Here is a 21,924-nt window from a genome sequence, read left to right on the forward strand (position 1 = left end):
CATTGTGAGCTTTTATAATGTGCTCTTATTATTTTTAATTATTTTATAAATTAAAAAAATTAAAATACTTAATTATAATTATTTTATAATTCGTTAAATAAATTCATATACTGAACAAGAATATAAAACTATCTTTCTTTTTAAATGTTTTTTTTACTTGTATAATCATATATATTATATATAATATATATATATATATATCAAATAAAATATCTTTTACAAAATTATTTTGTAATACTAATTATAGTGATATCGATAATATATATAATTTTGAATAACATCTATTATATCGTATAAATATTTTATATAAATTTTTTTTTTTACGTCGATCTTAATACTGTATAATACGAAACAGATAGTTTTATTACCTGAAAATACCAATATTTTTTTTCAATGATTTTATAATTATTCGAGAAAGTATTATTAATTCTAAATATGTATATACTTCTGAGAAACTTTGCATATTCAATTCTATTAAACCACCAGCGGTTAAACGAGGTGGAGTTAGACTTCTTCGCAATGCGAATATGTATAATGCTTGTATTTTTGGATTGATATTGTACCATGACGCTTCGTATCTGTAAATCATTTATAGAATAAATTGAAAAATAAAACAAGAAAAATTTTTATGGAATATTTTCATACCATAAGAAGAAAAAAATATTATTGTTAGAAAAGATTTCTTTTGTCAGGAGATTAAGAAAATTTAATTCTAAAATTTTTATTTTTAAGTTCTATCGTTAAATTACTTACATTGAACAGTAAATCTCGTTGCACGAATCTATCACGAATTGTCCTTGAATCATCACATAGCACAAGTGCATCAATTGAACGATCAAAAAGCTGGAATATTTATAAAAATCCAAACAATAGTCCATCGTAACGACCTATAATTTCGAATAATCAAGAGTAATTTCGAATAATCATCGATCATGTTCAATGTTATGAGTAAAACAAAATTCAATTAAATTTACCTTTAGTAACGTGATACTAAAACACATGATTATCAGACCCAAAGATATAAAAAGTAAATTAACATGTGTATCCTCGATTTTCTTTAAATACCTATTTTTAAATTTATAATGAACGAAGAAAACTTTTACTTGATATATTAATACTTCAATTTTGGCATTTAATTCATTAATAAATATAGAATATACAATTACAAAAATATTCGTACATTATACAAGAAAATTCTGGAAAAAATTCTGATTTCATTAAAAGTTTGTACACACGTTGAAGCAATATTTTGAAATCACTCTCTTTAAAATCAATTCTCAAAAATTTTAACATGTTTTCAATTTTGGAAACAATTTCAATGGATATTTTTCAAAGCAGGCTGATAGAGCATTTTAAAAAAAATAAACATTTCATAATTTAAAATTTTGTTTTATCTCATATCAAGTTTAAATAATTTCATTACATAGTTCTGTTAAAAATAACAAAATTTGTAAAAAAACTAAAAAAAGATTAAATTTACTAAATTTACCTACTCCATAATGCAGAGTACAAATATTTCTGTAACTGACAGCACGTAAAAGTAAAATAGAGATAGAAATAGAAATGGAAATAGAACCTTATAGCTCGTTCGTGCCCTTGAATAGAGGAACGTATTCTTTTACACGTCTCTCTTATCTTTTCCTCGGAATTCTTCGAAGCAGAATCGTCGATCGCGTGTTTGAATCGATATCTGAAGAACGTCCATCTTCGTTGAACGAAATTTTGAATATTTTTGCAAGGGAAAGTGATATCAATTTATTTACCCGGCCACGGCCAATAATCCGCAAACATGTTGCACGAATACCATGTAACAAGTGTCATAGGCGACGTACACGATAACCACCATGATTATCGAAAGGCTCATGTGCAGTTGGATGAGGTAATAATAGTCGCGGTCATCATCGACAAAATAGTAACCTGGTATGACATGTAACATAGGCGGGGACGTGTTTTGTGATTTTATCATGTACGACAAACGAGCTGTCCATGGCACTTGTAAGAATAAAAGTGAGCAACAATATGCGTTTACTGGAAGTAAATTTTCAATATGTGAATGTAACAGATAATCCATCATCCCAAGGAAGCAAGAGAGAATGATTCATAAATTGGAAAAGTATTAATATTGTTTTTTAAATACACAGTTGAAGAAGAATAGGGAATGGATTGAAAGAAAAGAAGATGTTGAATGAAAATAAATTGAATTGGAAATTAACTTTTTAATTGATTTATAATTTATTCTTTTGTTGCTTTCAAAATAGTTTTTTGAATATTTTAAGGAAAGAAGAGAGAAAAATTTATCACAGTAAAATGATTCTAAAGTGCTGATTGTCTAAGTTTTATTTTTTTATGTATATAACCAATTGTCTCAATTCTGAATAATCAGAGGATATAATGAAATAAAATATTTGTATATATTTTTAAGAGACTATTTGTTGTTGATGAGTTGTTATGTAAATGTTATTGTAAGTTCCTATATGTATGCTATGCATCACTATGCATCATAGTAAAATTCTTAAATTTTCAACGATATGCATTTATGAGAATTGCAAATATATATTGTTAATTCCATTGTATACAAATTACATTGAATTATAAAATAAAATAATTAATTGAATTATTGAATTAATTGTTCGTAATTTATTCTTTTCTTTCAATTCTATGAAGCTATTTTCGTAAGTAATTACTGTAAGTAAAATATATTTCTTATATTTAATCATTTGACTAAAATTATGATAAAATTTTGAAAATATGAATCGACTCACTAAGATAGAACGTTGCAAGAAAAGATCCTCTTTGGGCATATGTTGACATAATCTCAAGTTCTTCTTTCGGCCGATCCATCATCCAATCCATGTACATATCGTTGAACAAAGACTTAACCTGCAATTTATTCAAATTTATTTTAAATTAAAATGATAACTTTAATTACTAAGTATCTTTTCACCTTCGTTGCATTCAAAATATAGTTAGCCTCTTTCAATAGCAACAGAAATATCGCAGTTGCAATACCTGATTGCTCTACTATCACGTTTACAGTAGATATATGTACAATCCTTGCTACCTAAAATCAAAATTGAATTAAATTGAAATTTTATTAAAAATTTTAGCAGATTCACTAAGGAGACAAAAGAGATTCAAATATTTGTGATTGATGGAATGTAGAATATTTTATTTAAATGGATTATGATCTAAAAAATAATTTTTATTATAAAAATTATATATTCTTTTAGCTGTTAAATTACACAAATTTTTTGATATATGAAGAAACGTACATCAAATAATTTTCTTTTATTTTGTCATTTATCTTTTTTCTATTTTCTAGTTGATAATCACTCATAGCAGAATCTAAAATATAAATTCAAATATTTCCATTTCTTAATAATTAATATTGCATTAAATTTATAAAGTACAATTATGTATATCCAATTATTTTCATAATGTATAATATCTTAATTTTAACTGATATAATATTTTTAAATAAACATTACATTAATAATATAAAAATATATAAATTATAATAATCTTTTATGAATTTTCATAGAATTTTCACAAGAAATACACGTAAAATATCAACAGTTAATAGTCACGTACCTGTACAACGACAGAAGGTATACTAATAACGTATATAATAATCCACGAAATGTATTTGAGATACTTATTTTGATCGGGCCAAATACCACTCAACTTCGCGAATCTTTTCGTGATCTTTAGGAATCGCTTCTCCAACATATCCGAATCCATGATGGAGTCTAGACTGAGCCGATTGAAGCATAAGAAAGAAGCCGCTAGAAATACTCTCATTAATCGTTTCGATGATTCTATAGACCAAGTCGGATCTCGAAGATAAATGCACGCTTTAACGCTTGTCAATAATTCATATCTTTCAATTGAAATGCATCTCTTTTGAAAATTGCTAAAATGCATTGTTACAACGCGTACGTTTCCATTTACAAAATTTAATCCTCAGTAGAAGGAATAGGCAACCTCTTTTCAATTGCATTTACACGTAAATATACGTTGCGCCGATATAAATCGAGTAAATATAACGTTGCAAACGAAACTTACCACTCGTGGATCGATCGTGGCATCCAGTTTTCAATATCAGTACAGAGAAATAATGCAATTCGCGTAATTACACTCCATTTAGAAATGTCAGGAAGAACAAATTGGCGAATTCTAAGAAAATATTTATCTTTTGATAAAGATGTTTATTTTCTCTATATCCAATTTCTTCTCAACAATGCTACTATGTTCGTGCTCGATTAAATTTTTATTTTTTTTTTACATTTAAATTGTTGTTTGTTAAGTGTTTTTGTTGTTTATATAAATTTTGTTATATAAATAATAGTGAGATATAGCTTAGATCTTGCAAGCAAAATTTGTAAGTATTAAGTTTTTTCTTTATTTCTGATAACAGGATGTGATTGGAATATGGTCACGAATTTGATATTTGATTTCTTAGGAATGGAATAATTCATTTATTGCAATAATAATTAAAAAAATTGCAGTTTTTTAAAAAGAACAATCCTTTTTATAAAATGTATTTTCAAACATTGAGCTTCTTCCAATTTAACATTTCAATATGATATATGCATTTCTACATAGATTGAAAATAATAAAATCTTGGTAATTTTTATATTGTGTGGAAAGTGAGCAATATATGTGCTTCAATTAATATTTTTTTAAATTTTTATTTCGTATCGAACTTCATTGAAATACATGAAAATACAGAATATTAATATATTTATGAGACACCTTTATCTTAGAGTTTAAAATATTGAAATTAAAATTAATACACACAATATAATTGATGCTTATTTATTAAATAATAAAATTATAAATGATAAAAATATAATAAATTATATCTTTATTCTAAATAGGATATTAATATATTCGAAAGATATATTAAGAAAGATTGTTTTGATATCTAGAATTTCAAAGATGTTCGACAAACATATTAACACCCATTGTATATAATATTCCAATCGCCATAATACGTACGTAATAATACATTGTTATTACGTCGTTTGCATTACTGTATAATAGGAAACAGCTGCTTTGATTATCTGAAAATGGAAATTCTATTCGTACAAGTATTTTTGTCATGTTTAAACAACAAATTTCTTATATACCTCTGCGAAAGATTGTAAATTCAATACGATCAGGCCACCTGCTGTTAACGTGGGAAAATTTAGGCAACTTCTCAATGATAACACGTATAACGATCGAATTCTAGGTGAAAAAGTGTACCATGGGGATTCGTATCTACAAAGGACAATTGCATTAAAAGAAATAAAATACAATTGTATCATAAAACACTGTTTCTTATGATACAATTGTTTTAACAAAAATTTAATAATTTTCGTTCATTCACATGGATTCATAAACATCTTGTAATTCGTTTATCACAAATTGTCCTTGAACGGTGAGAATGAACGTGTGGAATAATTGAGCGAACAAAAATGTAGCTTGCACTAATTCTCTCGAACCATTTTTCCCATTTGCCACCTGAAAGCAATCTGTTAAATCATGCAGAATAATCGTGTTAAAGAAAAAGTTTTGTTGCATATTGAAAAATTATTATACCTCTAATAACGACACGCTAATGGCCATTATCAGCAGTCCCATAGAAACGAATAAATACGTATGATAACTATTTTCGATTAGCTTCAGGTATCTATGTTAAAGGTAAATTAGTCTGTGAAAAATTTCATAACGTTATATTTTCTCTTTTCATTGTAATAAATTATCAAAAAAAAAAAAAAAAATAGATAAAGATATTTAAAAGGATTTTACACGAAAAAAAGAGCGATCTTTCCCTGTTTCTCCAATTGAAAATAATAAAGATAGATGTAATAGATACAATAGATGAAAAATTAGTTTGAGTAATATTAAACAATATTAATACAGATTCAAAATTCACGTTAAAAGAGAAAAATATATATATATTATTGTTCGAAATGAGACAAATCGAAATCAAAAATATTTTGAAAATTTATATTCATAATTCCATAAATATACTAACTTCAAAGCGTGTTGATGCGCCTTGATCGATTCGCATATACTCTTATACTTGATTTCCTCTAATGGCATGGCATAATCTTCTTTCAAATCTTTGCATACATTTTTAAACCGATATCTAAATAAAAAAAAAAATAATTTTCGTAATAATGATTCGTTAATGAATCATTATTAATCAATCATTGTAATCAATCATTATTTCCTCGAATTAATGAATTTTCGTACTTGGCGATTGCCAGCAAACCGCATGCATGCTGCACAGCGTACACGTAGTTCGTATCGCAGGCGCAAAATATAAAGCAAATCATGAGTATGGTGATTATCATGTGTCCTAGTAAAAGCACATAGTACTTTTCGTCGTCCAACCAGAAATAAGCCGGGTACAAGAATATACGTTTCCGTGACACGTTTAATGGCATGATGATGTCCAGAATGGGCGGTACCATGGGCAATATAAGCATAAATGTTTCAGTAACACCAATGTGCACTATAAAAGTACAATATGGTATCGATTGTAAATTTTATGAATCACCATGTACACGCTTCAGAGAAATCGTATTAAATATGTTCCGTGCGAATCTTTCTCGAGAGCAGGATAAAATTAAATTTAAAGTAGAATATTGATTCACTTGAATTTCGATTATTCGAACGCGAAACGAGTATATTTAAATTGATACATATCTGAAAATATTTATATTGCGGATATCCAAAAACTAATTAATTTATTTTTTATAACGCATTTCTCTTACGAGATATTTATTTTTGTGTGATAAATGTTCAATATTTGGAAATGATTAAATTCTAATTTTATTTAAATTTGATTCTTTCTAATCGATTATCTGAAAGAATTTATTTTAATTCAGATATGTCAATGTCGTAATATACTTACGAAAATAACTTATCGTGATGAATAATCCTTTCCGTGAGTATTTGTACATAATCTCGTATTCTTCTTTGGTTTTTATCGCCGCCCAATCTTCGAATATGTGATTCAGTATTGCTGTCAACTGTAATTTTTCGATAGAACATGAATTAAAATATTAAGTCAAAATTATTGAAGTATTATACTAAAATATTATACTTATATAGAGCAATGTTAAAATATTCGTAAAACGAATTGGAGAGACGATTCTACAGACCAAAAAAATTGATATATAAATTGAGTTGAGTTTATTTATTAAGTTAATTAAATAAACGAGATAGGAACAAAATGTGACAGAGATAGAACAGTATTAATCTGATCTTAATATATTCTATTGAAAAATCATTGTAAAAAAAACTTATGAAAGAATCCAGCAAGAGTGATCTAAATATCATCCACTATGTGTTAAATAAATGTCGAAAATATATCCTTACCTTAGTTTCATCCAAAAAGTAATTACCCATTTTTATAAATGTTCCAAACGATGCTATAGAATAAGGCAAGTTCGTTGCTGCTTTGTCCATAGTGGGATTCAATACGAGATATGCAACCTGTAATTATAAAAGTATTATTATAAATATTTTCTATATATAAATTGAGCTTATATATAAAAAATTCAAACATCGTATTGATTAATTTCATTAATTAATAAGATAGATAAATGAAATAATATTGCAATTATTTCTTAATAATAATAAATATTTACTTTGAAATATAATTATTTATGTCTCACTATAAATTATAAAACAAGATAATTATTTTTTTTTTTTGAAAAATTGAGTATAATTACAGATGTAAAATTAAAAAATTCACAAGAAGTTAAGATATACAATTCTTGATTCTCTTTTTAATTAATGATTATTAACTCTTCATCATAAGGATATTTTCATGTATAATTATCATTAATTAAATAATAAATATAAAACTTGTATGCTTCTTTGAATGTATTTTAATTATCCTCAATGTGAAAAACTTTCAATGTGTCATTGAGAAAAAATAATGTGTCACAGAGCTAAATAGAATTTTAATTTTACAATAATAAAACCAAAATTGACTCGGAATCATTATCATCTATCATACCTGTGTCACGAAACCACTCATCATCACCGTGACACTTATGAATCGTTCCGCCATTTTCGACCGATAATTCTGGTACGGCCATACACCGGTTATTAATCCGAATATTTTGTTGACTTTCAAAAAATTTTTTTCCACTGTTCTCGCATCCATGATCAGAACAACACAAATGCCATCCGAAAAAAAAAAACGATTTTCTATCTATTCGATAATTCTTATAGTCTTCCTTCGTGTCGTGAAGTGTTTCATTGAATAATTCTTTAGAAGACGAATATAAAATTTCTACTGCTTATTCTGTTGCTTATTGTCAAGTAAAATGGATATGACAATCCTTGATTTACTTTAAATATTGAAATAAGGTATTTTACAAAATTGTATATAATGGCATCATTATAGTTTTTTTTTTTTTTTTTTTTATTGACTGAATGATTCCCTCCAATGATAGGGAGAAACGGTTCACGAGTGATGTAAAAGGTTTCTCTTAAATATTAATAAAGTTAATCGTTACCTCGTTCAATGTCAATCTTAACCAATTCATATTTCACAAATGAATTCTGTCATTTGAAAGTATCGTAAGAATTTCTTTCGTCATTGTGTGCTGCATCTTTTACTACGTTTCTTTTTTTCATTCTCACTGGTTATTAGATAAAAAGTTAGTTGATCAACAGCGTCATGTGTTGATCGACAAGAATAAAACTCACAGGAACACGACTAACCAAATTGAATAATCGATATTCTCTTTCTGTCCTTCTGTTACAACAAAATTTCTCGTCAGTCTGTTCTTAACGCTGTGCGGGATATTAAATCGATATAATGTAAAAAATTTTTTAAATTATAAGGAATCGAGGTGTCAGATCTATCGAGACATTTTTTTCAACTATTAGGTAAAAGAAATTTTCATTAAAATATTCAAATCATTTATATATTTGTAAAATTTGCTTGCAAAATTTATTATTATTATACAAAAGAATTTTTTAATATTGATAACTTCTATAATTTATGATTTGCTAATATTTATTAATTGTAATTTAAATTTCAATATGTTGAGTTTTTGTCTTTTTGTTTGTTATCATGAAACTGTTTGAAGATTGAATTGCTTAATTTCATATACGAATCTTTTATTATTTTGATATTAATTACTTATATCTCTAAAATCTTTTAAAAATGTTATATATAATTTTTATTGTACACATCAATTACAAAGAGAATTGATATTATTGTTTTTAAAAACTATTTCTAAAAAATGTATTATATATTTTTAAAATACAAAAATTTAAAAATTTGCGGAATAAAAGATTATTTAATAATAAGAATTCAAATAAAATCTATTGAAAATATTGTGAAAATAAATTCTTTATTTATATTACGTAAATAACAATTTAAATTATATTAAAATTATTCTACAAGAAGAACCATTCAATCATCATTTAAATAGACATAAAAGTATCTTACAATCAGATAATAGAACCCTCTCAAAATGACAGCTATAACTATTAACTATATATTGATGAGTAATTAAATTCAAATAAATTGAATATATTTTTAAATTTTTACTAAGCATAAAAAACAGACATAATATAATTTTCAATTTGTTAATTATAACTTCTCATTAATCTTGTTTTTTATATTTTATATAAATTTATTATTTTTCGTGCTAGATGATGATATAATAGATGATGAATAAATATTAAATTCATTTTTAAATAAAGAAGAAATTTGGAAATCATTTTTTCTGAATACCAATGATATTCTTATCCAAAATTTAAAAAAAATTTCCTTATTCCAATTCACTGATCAACAATAATAATCATAATTTTGCTATTTTTTACAGACAAAAACAGCATTGAAGGCAAAAAAAGAAAAAAAAATGAAAATATCACATCTTGCAGTTTAACACTTGAATATACTTTAGACATAACAACAACAAATAATCCCATTGGGATATGACGTAACAAATACATTGTCTTACCAATTAATTTGCACAACATTAACAAATTCTTTAAATTTTTTACTTTCTATCATTATTCCATCAATTTATTATGATCTAAATACAGTATAATATGAAAATGACGCTTTTAAGATCTGGAAAGAATTCAACCAAAAATGTTATATTTAATCGGAAGTTGTTTTTTTTTTTAAATATTTATCCAATTTTATGTAAAAAAATATCAACTCACCTGTAAAAAGCTATCCAAATTCAAAGCAATCAATCCTCCTCCTGTCAATTTTGGCGGGCTCAAACATTTTCGAAGTACCAATACGTACAATGACTGCGTTCTCGACGAACCATTGTACCAATATGCTTCATATCTATGCACATAAACACAGTGTAATAAATCGCGAAATTCTATTGCACGATAATATTTTCTTTGATTAAAAAGTAAAAAAAAATAAAATGTTCCTTGAATTTCAATAATTTTATCTAAATGCAAGCGATAAATAATAATTTTCTTCATATTTGATAATCGATACATGTCAATAATCTCACATTGTTTTGAAAATTTCGTCGTTGGCGTTTATCAAAAATTGTCCCATGATCGTTAAAAAAAACAGATGTGTCAATTGGCCAACAGTGAATGCACAGAACGTGAAAAACCTAACATTCACTTCCATCGATGACAACTATAATCAAATTACAATAATACTATACATAATACTATATACATATATTGTATAATAATACTATACATAAAATTCGTATATATATCAATACAAAATATTATAATATATCCTTGGAGATTGTAGAAGCAAAAACAAACAAAAGTTGATACAGGTTGTTCCTATTTCCATCTCGTTTCATCCAATGCGAATTTTGAATTACTTATAATTTAATAAACCTTAATTTTGAATACTTCAACTTTTCGTTTTGGCTTCTAGAATCGATCTTTCAAAAGTATTTCATTTATATATATATATGATTCTGTATATGTATGAGTATTAAACTTGCCTTTACGAAAGTACCGGTGAAAGCTAATACTATCATTCCTATGATAAGTAAGAAGTAATGTATGTGGCAGGCGTCTATTTTATCCACGTATCTTTGCACGTAGGTCGTAATAAAAAATATATATATAAAATAGTTGATACGTAGTTGATATTTATATTACTAATGCAACAATACTAACTCAACGGCTGTTTTGTGGGCTTTAATGGACTGTTTAACTTTCGTGTAAGTTTCATCCATTAACGACTCAATATAATCTCCTCCGCAAAGCTTAATGTCATCCACAGCGTGCTTGAAACAATACCTACGTTCATTTTCATTGATTACAGTCAAAAATTCTTGAATCGAAACGTAATTTTTCAGCACAATATTTAATCGAGAAAAGGAAACAAATTGTGGGATATAAGGGATATAATGAACGAATACAGTACTCACCCGCTTATTGCTAACAAAGCGCATCCATGATGTACAATGTAAACCAAATACGTGTCGCAGGCTACGTATACTGAAGTCAGTATTAACGCAACTGTTATCATGTGCATTAATATGGGATAATAATATTTCTCTTCATCCACAAAATAATAAGATGGATAGATTAGTTCTCGGCTACGTGACTCGTTCAAGGGAGAGATGATGTTCAGAATAGGTGGTATACTTGGTATAAGAAGGAACATGAAGACGCAGAAAAATATACTAACTGAACTCAAAGGAAATAAAATATAGAATGAAATGAATAAATATAAGAAGATATTGATGAGAAATGTATGAAAGAGCGAGCGAATAGGATATTTAAAATTACAATTTTGTTATCTTTTGTTGATTTTTAGTTTCGATTCAATTAATTAATATTTAATAATATAACTAATATATAACTTGTAAGAGAAAATGGACTAGAAAATTATATTAAATTATAAAAATTATTAATAATTATTAAAAATTATTAATATAATTTTTAATATAAAAATTATATTAAAAAAAATTATTATATATTTAAAAATTGAATGAAATGAAAAAAAAGAACATTTATTTTTCGAATATTTTCTTCAATGTCTTAAATTATTTTTCATCAAATTTTTATATTAAAATATTAAATATTTTTATAGTAAATTAAAAATAAAAATCTTTTATTAAATTGCATATTCAATATAAGATATTATAATTTTTTAATACATAGTAATCAATGACAAAAATAAAGAAATAATTAAATATATATGAAACACAATTGTGTTTCATATTTTATAGACATTTTTCCTTAATTGAATTTTCTCACTCTTTCCTACATTCGTATTAAAAGTCGTATATATCATTATTGAGTCTTATGGTATCAATTTTTACAATTTAAAAAAATTCTATTTTTTGTTTGTTACCTTCGTAAACAGTAGAAAGCATTCTTGCTCTTTTTAAATACATTTCCAGAATCTCTAACTCTTCCTTCGATCGTTTTATCAATCGATCGGATATAATTTCATTCAAAAGTTCTCTGAGCTGCGATTTTAACGATACTGATAATTATCCTAAGGATTGTAGAATGAATAAAATTGCAAATTTTCACCTTATCCTCGTTTAGGATATAATTGTACTGTTTGCATAAGAGGACGAATCCTATGTCCAAATATGGCAATTGATCTGATAAAACGTCTATATTATAAAACATTATTACCCGTGATATCTAATGCAAAAAAAAAAAAAAAAAAGAAAATTATTATTCGATGTTAATGCTGTGAAATATCATAAATTATTGTCAAAATTGTTATCAAGAATTTCCATATAATTATTGTAATTTTTTTTAAAAAATTAATCAAAAGTTTTCATTTAGGAAATGATAAAAATGTTGGACTAATTTAATTTTAATTATTCATTTTAAAATTACTCATATAAATAATTTAATATAAATTATTAATAGCAATACCTGTGCTGCAAGAGTAAGGACCACTATAACAGATGTAATGAATCTTATGCATAACTTGATGAATCTTTGCTGATACGGCCACACACCAACTAACTGTCCAAAAAATTTATTGATTTTCAGATATTGATCCTCTATTACTTGTTTGTCCATGTTTAATAAACGATAATTTATCATAGAATTATATTAAACACAACTATTCCTCAATGCTATTCTATCTTGTCAGTCAGTTCAGATCCATAAGTTTTCACGTCCACAAGAAAACTGTTATGGTCAAATAATCCAAATATAAACGCATATGTTTTCTATAATACAGTGGTAGCAATAAATAATTCTTTTATCTTTTCAAGTAATTGATTCGCGTGATTAGTCGCTTTTACAAAGATATATGGACTTGATTAATTCATAACTGGAAAGGAAAATGGAAAGGTTTCTTATGTGACAGTAATGGTTTTTTCTATCTTTTTTTTTTCTTTCTTAATAAGAAAATTACAAGAACAACTTAACTTATAATGATTTAATTCAATGCAACAGTTCCTAACAATATAACAATTTGTACGAACTAAGTGGATAAGTGAATCTATGTGTAGGATATGAAAAATTAATGACTGATACTATACCTTCTAGTATTGGTCTTCATATTTTGTCGTAGTGAAACATTTATATGATTCATTGCTTTGTGCATAGAAGAATAAATTGTCGATATTTATATAAAACATTACGATTTTATAAAACATAAGTTTCTTATTTAATAATAAAATTAAGATGGTATTTCGAAATTATGTATTTCAGAACATGGAACGAAAAATTATGTTGGATTTATATTAATTCTTGTATGTTACATATATATTAAAAACAAAATAATGGAGCCCTCTTAATACGATAATCGTAACTATAGTTGGTATATTATCTGGTGAGTAACTATATTTAATTGAATTAAATATATTTTTTAATTTTTATTAGATATAAGAAAAACTTTAATTTTGTTATTAATAAGAATGTATATGTTATATAAATTTTCTATTTTTTTGAGATAATATATTATATTTAATATTCGAAAAATCTTCGTTTAAAAAACTAAATGATAGAAAAAATGATTACGTAATATTATCTATATACATATCTATTATCAATGTCTATAAACTAAATTAAAATTATTCATTATAAAAATTAAAAATTGTTATGAAATCATCTTGAATATAATATTGCTATTCTTATTATTTATTATTTATCTGAAATTACAAACAATTCCTTTATCCCAATCCATCGATCCTGCAATAATCATAAATTTTTTAATAATTTTTTATATTGTATCGTAGGCAAAAAAAAAGGAGGCAAAAGATAATATATTATGTAATACATGAATATATTTTATTGCACAAAATATAACTAAATAAATAATTCTAATTGACTCTACTATTATACTAATATATATATAAATAGCGACAAATATCGAATATATATAGAAATTTTTCTACTTTATGTTGTTATTCCAATTTATTAGGATCTAAATACAGTGTAATAAGAAAATGATGCTTTTAAAATCTAAAAAAAAAATTTAATCAGTTATTTGATCAAAAATTAGTTTCTTTAAAATATTTATTTAATTTTACAAAAGAAAAAAATAAATAAATAACAATTTACCTGTACAAAACTATCTAAATTCAAAATAATCAATCCCCCTCCTGTCAGTTTTGGAGAAGTCAAGCATTTTCGAAGTACCAGGACGTACAATAATTGCGTTTTTGATGAACCGTTGTACCAATGTGCTTCGTATCTATATACATGTGCACAATATAGTGAATTTATTTTTGAAATTTTATTGTACAATAAGTAAAATTTGTTTCATTTATGAAAAGAATTATTCGTGTAATTATATCAAATGCAATATCAAATTGAAAATAATTAATGATTGAATAATTAATGATATGCAAAGTATTATGTTATATCATATGTTATATGTTATATCATAAGCAAAAACAATTTAAAAATAGAATTTTCCTATGATATAAATATTAAATCAAACAATATCTTAAAACATTAATTTTGAGATATCTCAGTTTTTTATTATTATTATTCTTTTCTTAACTTACTTCAAATTTCTTTCCTAGCTTTGATAAATGGATACATACAATATTCTTACATTGTTTTGAAAATTTCTTCATTGGCATTTATAAGAAATTGTCCCATAATCGTTAGGAAAAACAGATGAGTTAGTTGAGCAACAGTGTATGCACAGAATGTGAAAAATCTAATCCCCACTTCCATGGTCGACAGCTAAATTTAAAAAATAATATCAAATATTAAAATCAGAATAATATAAATTCATTCATTCATATTGATATATCATTGGAAGATCTAGAATTCTAAAGAATCAATAAAACAATAAAAACATTTGCAAATAAAAATATAGCTTGTTTATTAAATTATAATTATAATAATATATAATCTAAAAGTAAATTATTAGTTTTTAAAAAATTAAAACTGAAAATTAAAATTATAATTTAATAAACATATTTAAATCAATATATCTATATATCAACTTTTGTGTTTGTTTTGATTTCTAGAATTGACAGAAATGTTTCACGACACTTTTACATGCAATATAATATATATTAATGTTCTACATACATTAGATTATATAGCAAGTGAGTTTTAACGAACGATATATAACTTACCTTCACGAAAGTACCAGTGAAAGCTAATACTATCATTCCTATGGTAAGTAAGAAGTAATATATGTGGCAGGCGTCTATTTTATCCACGTATCTAGCATGTCGTTGTAATAAAAAGTATATAAAAGAATTGATATGCACGACACTTACATACATATTACTAATTATATACAACAATACTAACTCAACGGCTGTTTTGTGGGCTTTTATGGAATGTTTGACTCTCGTATAAGTTTCATCCATTAGCGTGATATAATTTTCATCGTAAATCTTTACGTCATCCACTGCATGCTTGAAACGATACCTGATAATATTTATTAATTACATTAAAAATTCTAATCAAATATAATTTTAATCTAAATCGTACAGAGAAATCAATGATGGAAAATAAATTGGAAGACGTAAGGTATTAACAAATATATTATAATATATATTTATACTCACCCACTGATAGCTAACAAGGCGCATCCATGATGCACAACTTGTACCAAATTCGTATCACAGGCTAGATATATCGAAGACAGTACCAATATCGCTACTATCATATGCATTAATATGGGATAATAATACTTCTCCTCGTCTACGAAATAATAGGTTGGATAGATAAATTCACGGTCTCGTGATACGTTCAAAGGCGCTATGATATTCAGAATAGGCGGTATTGTCGGTATGACGAGGAACATGAACGCGCAGGAATATACCATAGCTAAATTCAAAGAAGATTAAACGTAGTATAGAAAAAAAAAATAAATAGAGATGGACGAGAAATATAGGAAAGAGCGAGGAAATCTTCTACTCGTATTCTCAAAACGAAGTATTTATCTTAAAAATCGTTGTCATTGTTTTATGATATCAATTTTTGTAATACGAGAAATTCTATTATTCTGTGATCACCTTTGTAAAGAATGCACAGCGTTGTTGCTTTTCTCGAATACAATTCCAAAATCTCCAATTCCTTCTTCGATCGTTTTATCAACCGATCGGATATGATGTCATTTAGAAGTTCTCTGAGCTGCAATTTTAACAACACTGATTATTGATATTAATCACAAAGAATAAACAAAATTGTAGGTTTTTCACTTTATTCTCATTCAAAACATAGTTATATTCCTTGAATAAGCAAATAATTGCTGCGTTCAAATATGGTATTTGATCCGAAAAGACATCGAAGCTGTAGAACATTATTACTCGTGATATCTGTATAAATAATAATAATAATAAAATAAATAATAATAATAATATAAATAATTTATTACTTCATATCAATTCTTTTTCTAAATAAAATGATACAGTCTAATATAAAACCTGCGTTGCAAGGTCAAGAAGCATTATGACGGATACAGTAAATCGCATGCAAGTCTTGGTAAATCTTTCTTGAAAAGGCCATACACCAACTAATTGTCCAAAAAATTTATTGATTTTCAGATATTGATTCACTATTGTTTGTTTGTCCATCTTGTAAACAGTAATAATACTTTATCACGGAATGGTTAAAAGGAATACAAGTGTGTTTGTATGACTTTATTCGTTTGTTTAGCCAATCCTCGGGAAACATTTACCATAAGTGTTCATGTCCATGAAGAAACTGTTTTGGTTAGATAGTATAAATGTAAACGTGCATACTTCCTACAGCAGTAAATAATTTTTATGTTTTCAAACAATTGATTCTCATGATTACTGTCTTTCACAAAGTTATATGGATTTGATTAATTTATATGGAAAATGGAAAGATATTTTTGCAATAATATAGTAGCTTTTTCTATCTTTGTATTTCTTTCTTCTCTTAATAAGAAAATTGCAACAGCAAGTTAACATACTGTTGTTCGACATATTAACAGTGTCCAAAGACGTAGCAATTTGTATGAACTAAGTGGATGAATGGATCTATACGTAGAGAATGAAAAATTAATGATTGATGCTACACTTTCCAGTGCCGGTCTTCACAGTTTAGTTGTAGCGAAACATTCGGAGAATTCATTGATTTATATTTATACGAAAGAATAAACTATCGATATCCATTTTGTAGTTTTATAAAAAATATAAGTTTTTTATCGAACAATTAAGAAGAAATCGAGAAACATGAGAAAATATCAGTGAAATTCGAATTTAATTATTTTAGAATATGAAATAAAATATCCCATTGATTGTTAGATCAATCTATCCTATATCTTGTGTATGCTAAGTCTCTTAAAATTTGTCAAAACCGGACAATAGTGCCCTCTGATAGTAATCTTCTAATAATTATATCTATCGGTACATTACCTGGTGAGTAATTAAAAGCAAATCAATCAAATATATTTTTAAATTTTTATTCATCAGACAGACATAATATGATTTTCAATTTGTTAATTTATAAATACAATATTCAATTCAATCTTGTTTTCTATAAAAATATATATTTTATATATTTAATTTACTATTTTTCGTGTTACAGCAATATTTTACCTGTAAAATTCCAATAGTCATATCAATAATCATTTAAGGAGCTAAATAATAAAAAAGAGATTATATAATATTTTTTACATATATTTTCTATATCAATAAATTAAATTTTAAATGTACATTTCTTTTTATTTTCCTTTATAAGAACTAAAAATTCTTATTAATTAATAATGATTAAAAATTGAATATATAAAATTTGATTCTAGGTCTCGATAATTTTTTGAAACTTGAATAATTATATCTTGCAATATCCATTTTTCTGTGTGAGCAAAAAATTGCTCAACAAACAGATATTGCATCTTTTTAGAATGAACAAGAAATCACGAAATCTTGAAGTGAGTAACAATGATATTTCTATTATTCTATTCTTTTATAGTTTATCTAAAATTGCACTTATTTAAAGATTCATTTATTCATTGATCTGACGATAATACTTATAAATATGTTATTATATATTTTTTTTCATATATATTGAATTAGAAGAAAAAAAAAAGATATGACATTTATTTAATACATAAATATACTTTATGCGTAAAACAACAATTAACTCTAATTAACTCTGTAATAATAATTACTATACTATTATATAAATAGCTATAAATACTAATAAGTTGCATCAACAAATTCTTTGAATTTTCTATTTTATATCTTTAATTTCTCTTCTCTTTAATTTATTAAGATCTAAATACAGTGTAATACGAAAATGATGCTTTCAGAATCTGAAAAAAATTCACTCAATGTTATTTGATCGGATATAATTTCTTTAGAATAGTTATCCAATTTTAAAAGATCAGCTCACCTGTACAAAGCTGTCTAAATTCAAAGCGACAAATCCCCCTCCCGTCAATTTTGGCGGACTCAAACATTTTCGAAGTACCAATACGTATAATGATTGCATTTTCGACGAACCATTGTACCAATGTGCTTCATATCTATATACACACACACATTGTGATGAATTGAATTTTTATTATATAATATTATACTTTGATTTATAAATCATGTAATTATATCACATGGAGTACAAAATAGTAATCGAATAATCGAGAATATATAAAGTATGATGTTAAATACGCTAAAAAAGAAAAAAAAAAATAGAATTTTCATTGAATTTCAATAATGCAGAATATAAATACTTTATTTATATATCTATAATGCACATGCAAATGTTATTTGTTTGTAATTTTAACGATAAATGAAATATCTTCAAATGATAATTCCATTTTTTCTATTCTTTCAGTTCTTTCAGTTATATTATTTAATTTTATTATATTTTTTTTTAATTATTTATAATTTTCTCTATTTAATAATCAATAATGAGATAATAATCTTACATTGTTTTGAAAGTTTCTTCGTTGGCATTTATGAGAAACTGTCCCATAATCGTTAAGAAAAATAGATGGATTAATTGAGCTATAGTGTATGCGCAGAACGTAAAGAATCTTATCCCCACTTCCATGGTCGACAACTGAATTTGAATGGAATAATATCAAATTATTAAATCAGAATTGTGTACAGAGTAATCATATATTCTTAGAGAATTGATTCTAAAGACAAAAACAAACAAAAATATCAATTGAGATTTGTTTATCAAATTATAAATAATTTACTTTTACATTAGAAGGAAGATAATATTCAATATTAAATGGTTTTGTCTATCCTAATCGAACAAAATTTCTTCTAATTCAATAAAATAATAAATCTGAATATTTTTGTATAATTTTTCAAACTCTTATGTTCACTTTGATCTTTAGAACCAACCTTTCATAGATATTTCATTTTTATATATACCAAAGTACTAATATACTCTGTATATTACTCTGAATAGTAACTTGCCTTTAGGAAAGTACCGGTGAAAGCTAATACTATCATTCCTATGACAAGTAAGAAGTAATGTATGTGGCAGGCGTCTATTTTATCCACGTATCTAGCATAACATGTTATAATAAAAAGTATATAAAAGAGTTGATATATATATATGAGATTTACATACAAATTATCAATTGTGTGTACTAACTCAACGGCCGTTTTGTGAGCTTTAATCGATTGCCGAATTTTTACATAAGTTTCATCCATTGAGGCGTCTATATAATATCCGTCGAAAAACTTTACGTCATTCACTGCATGCTTGAAATGATACCTGTATTCATTTTCATCGATTACAAAATTTTCATCAAAAATTTAATCAAATTTAAATCAAAAATTTAATTTATAACTTCAATATTTAAATCCTAGAGAAATTAATGATAGAAAAGATAATAATAAATTGAAAGAGATTAACAAATACTTAATGCTCACCCACTGATAGCTAGCAAGGCGCATCCGTGATGCACAATTTGTACCAAATTTGTATCGCAGGCCAGATACACTGAAGACAGTACCAATATCACTGCTATCATATGCGTCAATATGGGATAATAATATTTCTCCTCGTCTACGAAATAATAGGTTGGATAGATAAATTCACGGCCTCGTGATACGTTCAAAGGCGCGATGATGTTCAGAATAGGCGGTATAGTCGGTATGACGAGGAACATGAACGCGCAGGAATATACCATAACTAAATCCAAAGAAGATTAAATGTAGTGTAAAAAAAAAAAAAAAATAAATAAATAAATAAATAAAGATGGACGAGAAATGTAGGAAAGAGCGAGTGATTCTTTCACTTTCTCCTACGTATTCTCAAAACGAGATATTTGTGTTAAAAATCGTCATTCCATGATATCAATTTTTGTAATACAATTCTATCTTCTTATTCGTAACCTTTGTAAAGAGCGCAGAGGGCTGTTGTCCTTCTTGAATACATTTCCAATATTTCTAATTCCTCCTTCGATCGTTCCATCAATCGGTCGGATACAATATCGTTTAAAAGTTCTCTGAGCTGCGGTTTTAATACACTGATAATTATCCTAAAGACTGTAGAATAAATAAGATTGTAGAGTTTCACCTTATCCTCGTTTACAATATAGTTGTATTGCTTGAATAAGGTGACAATTCCTGCATTGATGTATGGCAATTGATCCGATAGAACATCCAAACTGTAGAAAACTATTACTCGTGATATCTATAATATATTATAAATCGTATAAAATAATAAAATAATTTATTTGATATTAATTCGATTATTAAAAATTGATATGATATGTATAAATAATGAAATAATATCTTTTATTTATAATACCTGTGTTGCAAGGCTAAAAATCATTATGGTAAACGTGACGAATCGTATGCAAGTTTTGAAAAATTTTTTCTGATATGGCCATACACCAACTAACTGTCCAAAAAATTTATTGATTTTCAGATATTGATCCTCTATTTCTCGCTTGTCCATAATCATATATAAACAATAATAACGATTTATCACAGGATTATTGAAAAAAAAAAAATAAATGTAATTATTTCTGTACCGTCAACGATCCTGTTCAATTGTCAGTCGATCCATCGGTTTTCATGTCCACAAGAATACTGTCATAAGAAACAGTGTAAATGTAAACGTGAATATTGCTCATAGTAACAATAAATAATTCCTTTTCAAATAATTGTTTTGCATGATTACTCGTTTTTACAAAGATATATGGATTTGATTAATTTATATAGAAAATGGAAAGATATTTCCTAAGAATAATAACATTTTCTATCTTTGTATTTCTTTCTTTTCTTAATAAGAAAATTGCAAGATCAACTTAACATACAACTTGTTGTTCGACATGTTAACAATGTCCAAAGAAGTAGCAATTTGTATGAACTAAGTGGATGAGTGGATCCATATGTAGAGAATGAAAAATTAATGATTGATGCTACACCTTCCAGTGCCGGTCTTCACAGTTTAGTTGTAGCGAAACATTCGGACAATTCATTGACTTATATTTATACGAAAGAATAAACTATCGATATCCATTTTGCAGTTTTATAAAATATAAGTTTCTTATTGAACAAT

The 21,924-nt window shown here is 25.8% G+C and overlaps 2 protein-coding genes across 2 annotated transcripts; both read right to left on the reverse strand.

Annotated features, from left to right (window-relative positions):
- Positions 1–320: 320 nt before the first annotated feature.
- Positions 321–3,741, reverse strand: LOC122715142 (odorant receptor 13a-like). Its single transcript, XM_043937116.1, has 9 exons — positions 3,592–3,741; positions 2,945–3,061; positions 2,763–2,880; positions 1,764–2,028; positions 1,577–1,690; positions 975–1,065; positions 754–887; positions 446–578; positions 321–368 (listed from the first exon to the last, which is right to left on the reverse strand). Exons 1-9 carry the CDS (start codon positions 3,739–3,741, stop codon positions 321–323), a joined length of 1,170 nt encoding a protein of 389 aa, XP_043793051.1.
- A 1,277-nt stretch (positions 3,742–5,018) lies between these two features.
- LOC122720800 lies at positions 5,019–21,318 on the reverse strand. Its single transcript, XM_043947819.1, has 23 exons — positions 21,169–21,318; positions 20,935–21,051; positions 20,751–20,868; positions 20,286–20,547; positions 20,005–20,127; positions 19,824–19,914; positions 19,322–19,455; positions 18,787–18,919; positions 18,671–18,706; positions 16,440–16,557; positions 15,990–16,251; positions 15,730–15,849; positions 15,549–15,639; positions 15,014–15,147; positions 14,515–14,647; positions 12,517–12,633; positions 12,332–12,449; positions 11,400–11,661; positions 11,146–11,268; positions 10,968–11,058; positions 10,509–10,642; positions 10,198–10,330; positions 5,019–5,066 (listed from the first exon to the last, which is right to left on the reverse strand). Exons 1-23 carry the CDS (start codon positions 21,316–21,318, stop codon positions 5,019–5,021), a joined length of 3,048 nt encoding a protein of 1,015 aa, XP_043803754.1.
- Positions 21,319–21,924: the final 606 nt, after the last annotated feature.

The sequence above is a fragment of the Apis laboriosa genome, unplaced genomic scaffold (assembly GCF_014066325.1).
Source record: "Apis laboriosa isolate Shangri-la unplaced genomic scaffold, ASM1406632v1 scaffold104_cov149, whole genome shotgun sequence".
Taxonomy (NCBI): domain Eukaryota; kingdom Metazoa; phylum Arthropoda; class Insecta; order Hymenoptera; family Apidae; genus Apis; species Apis laboriosa.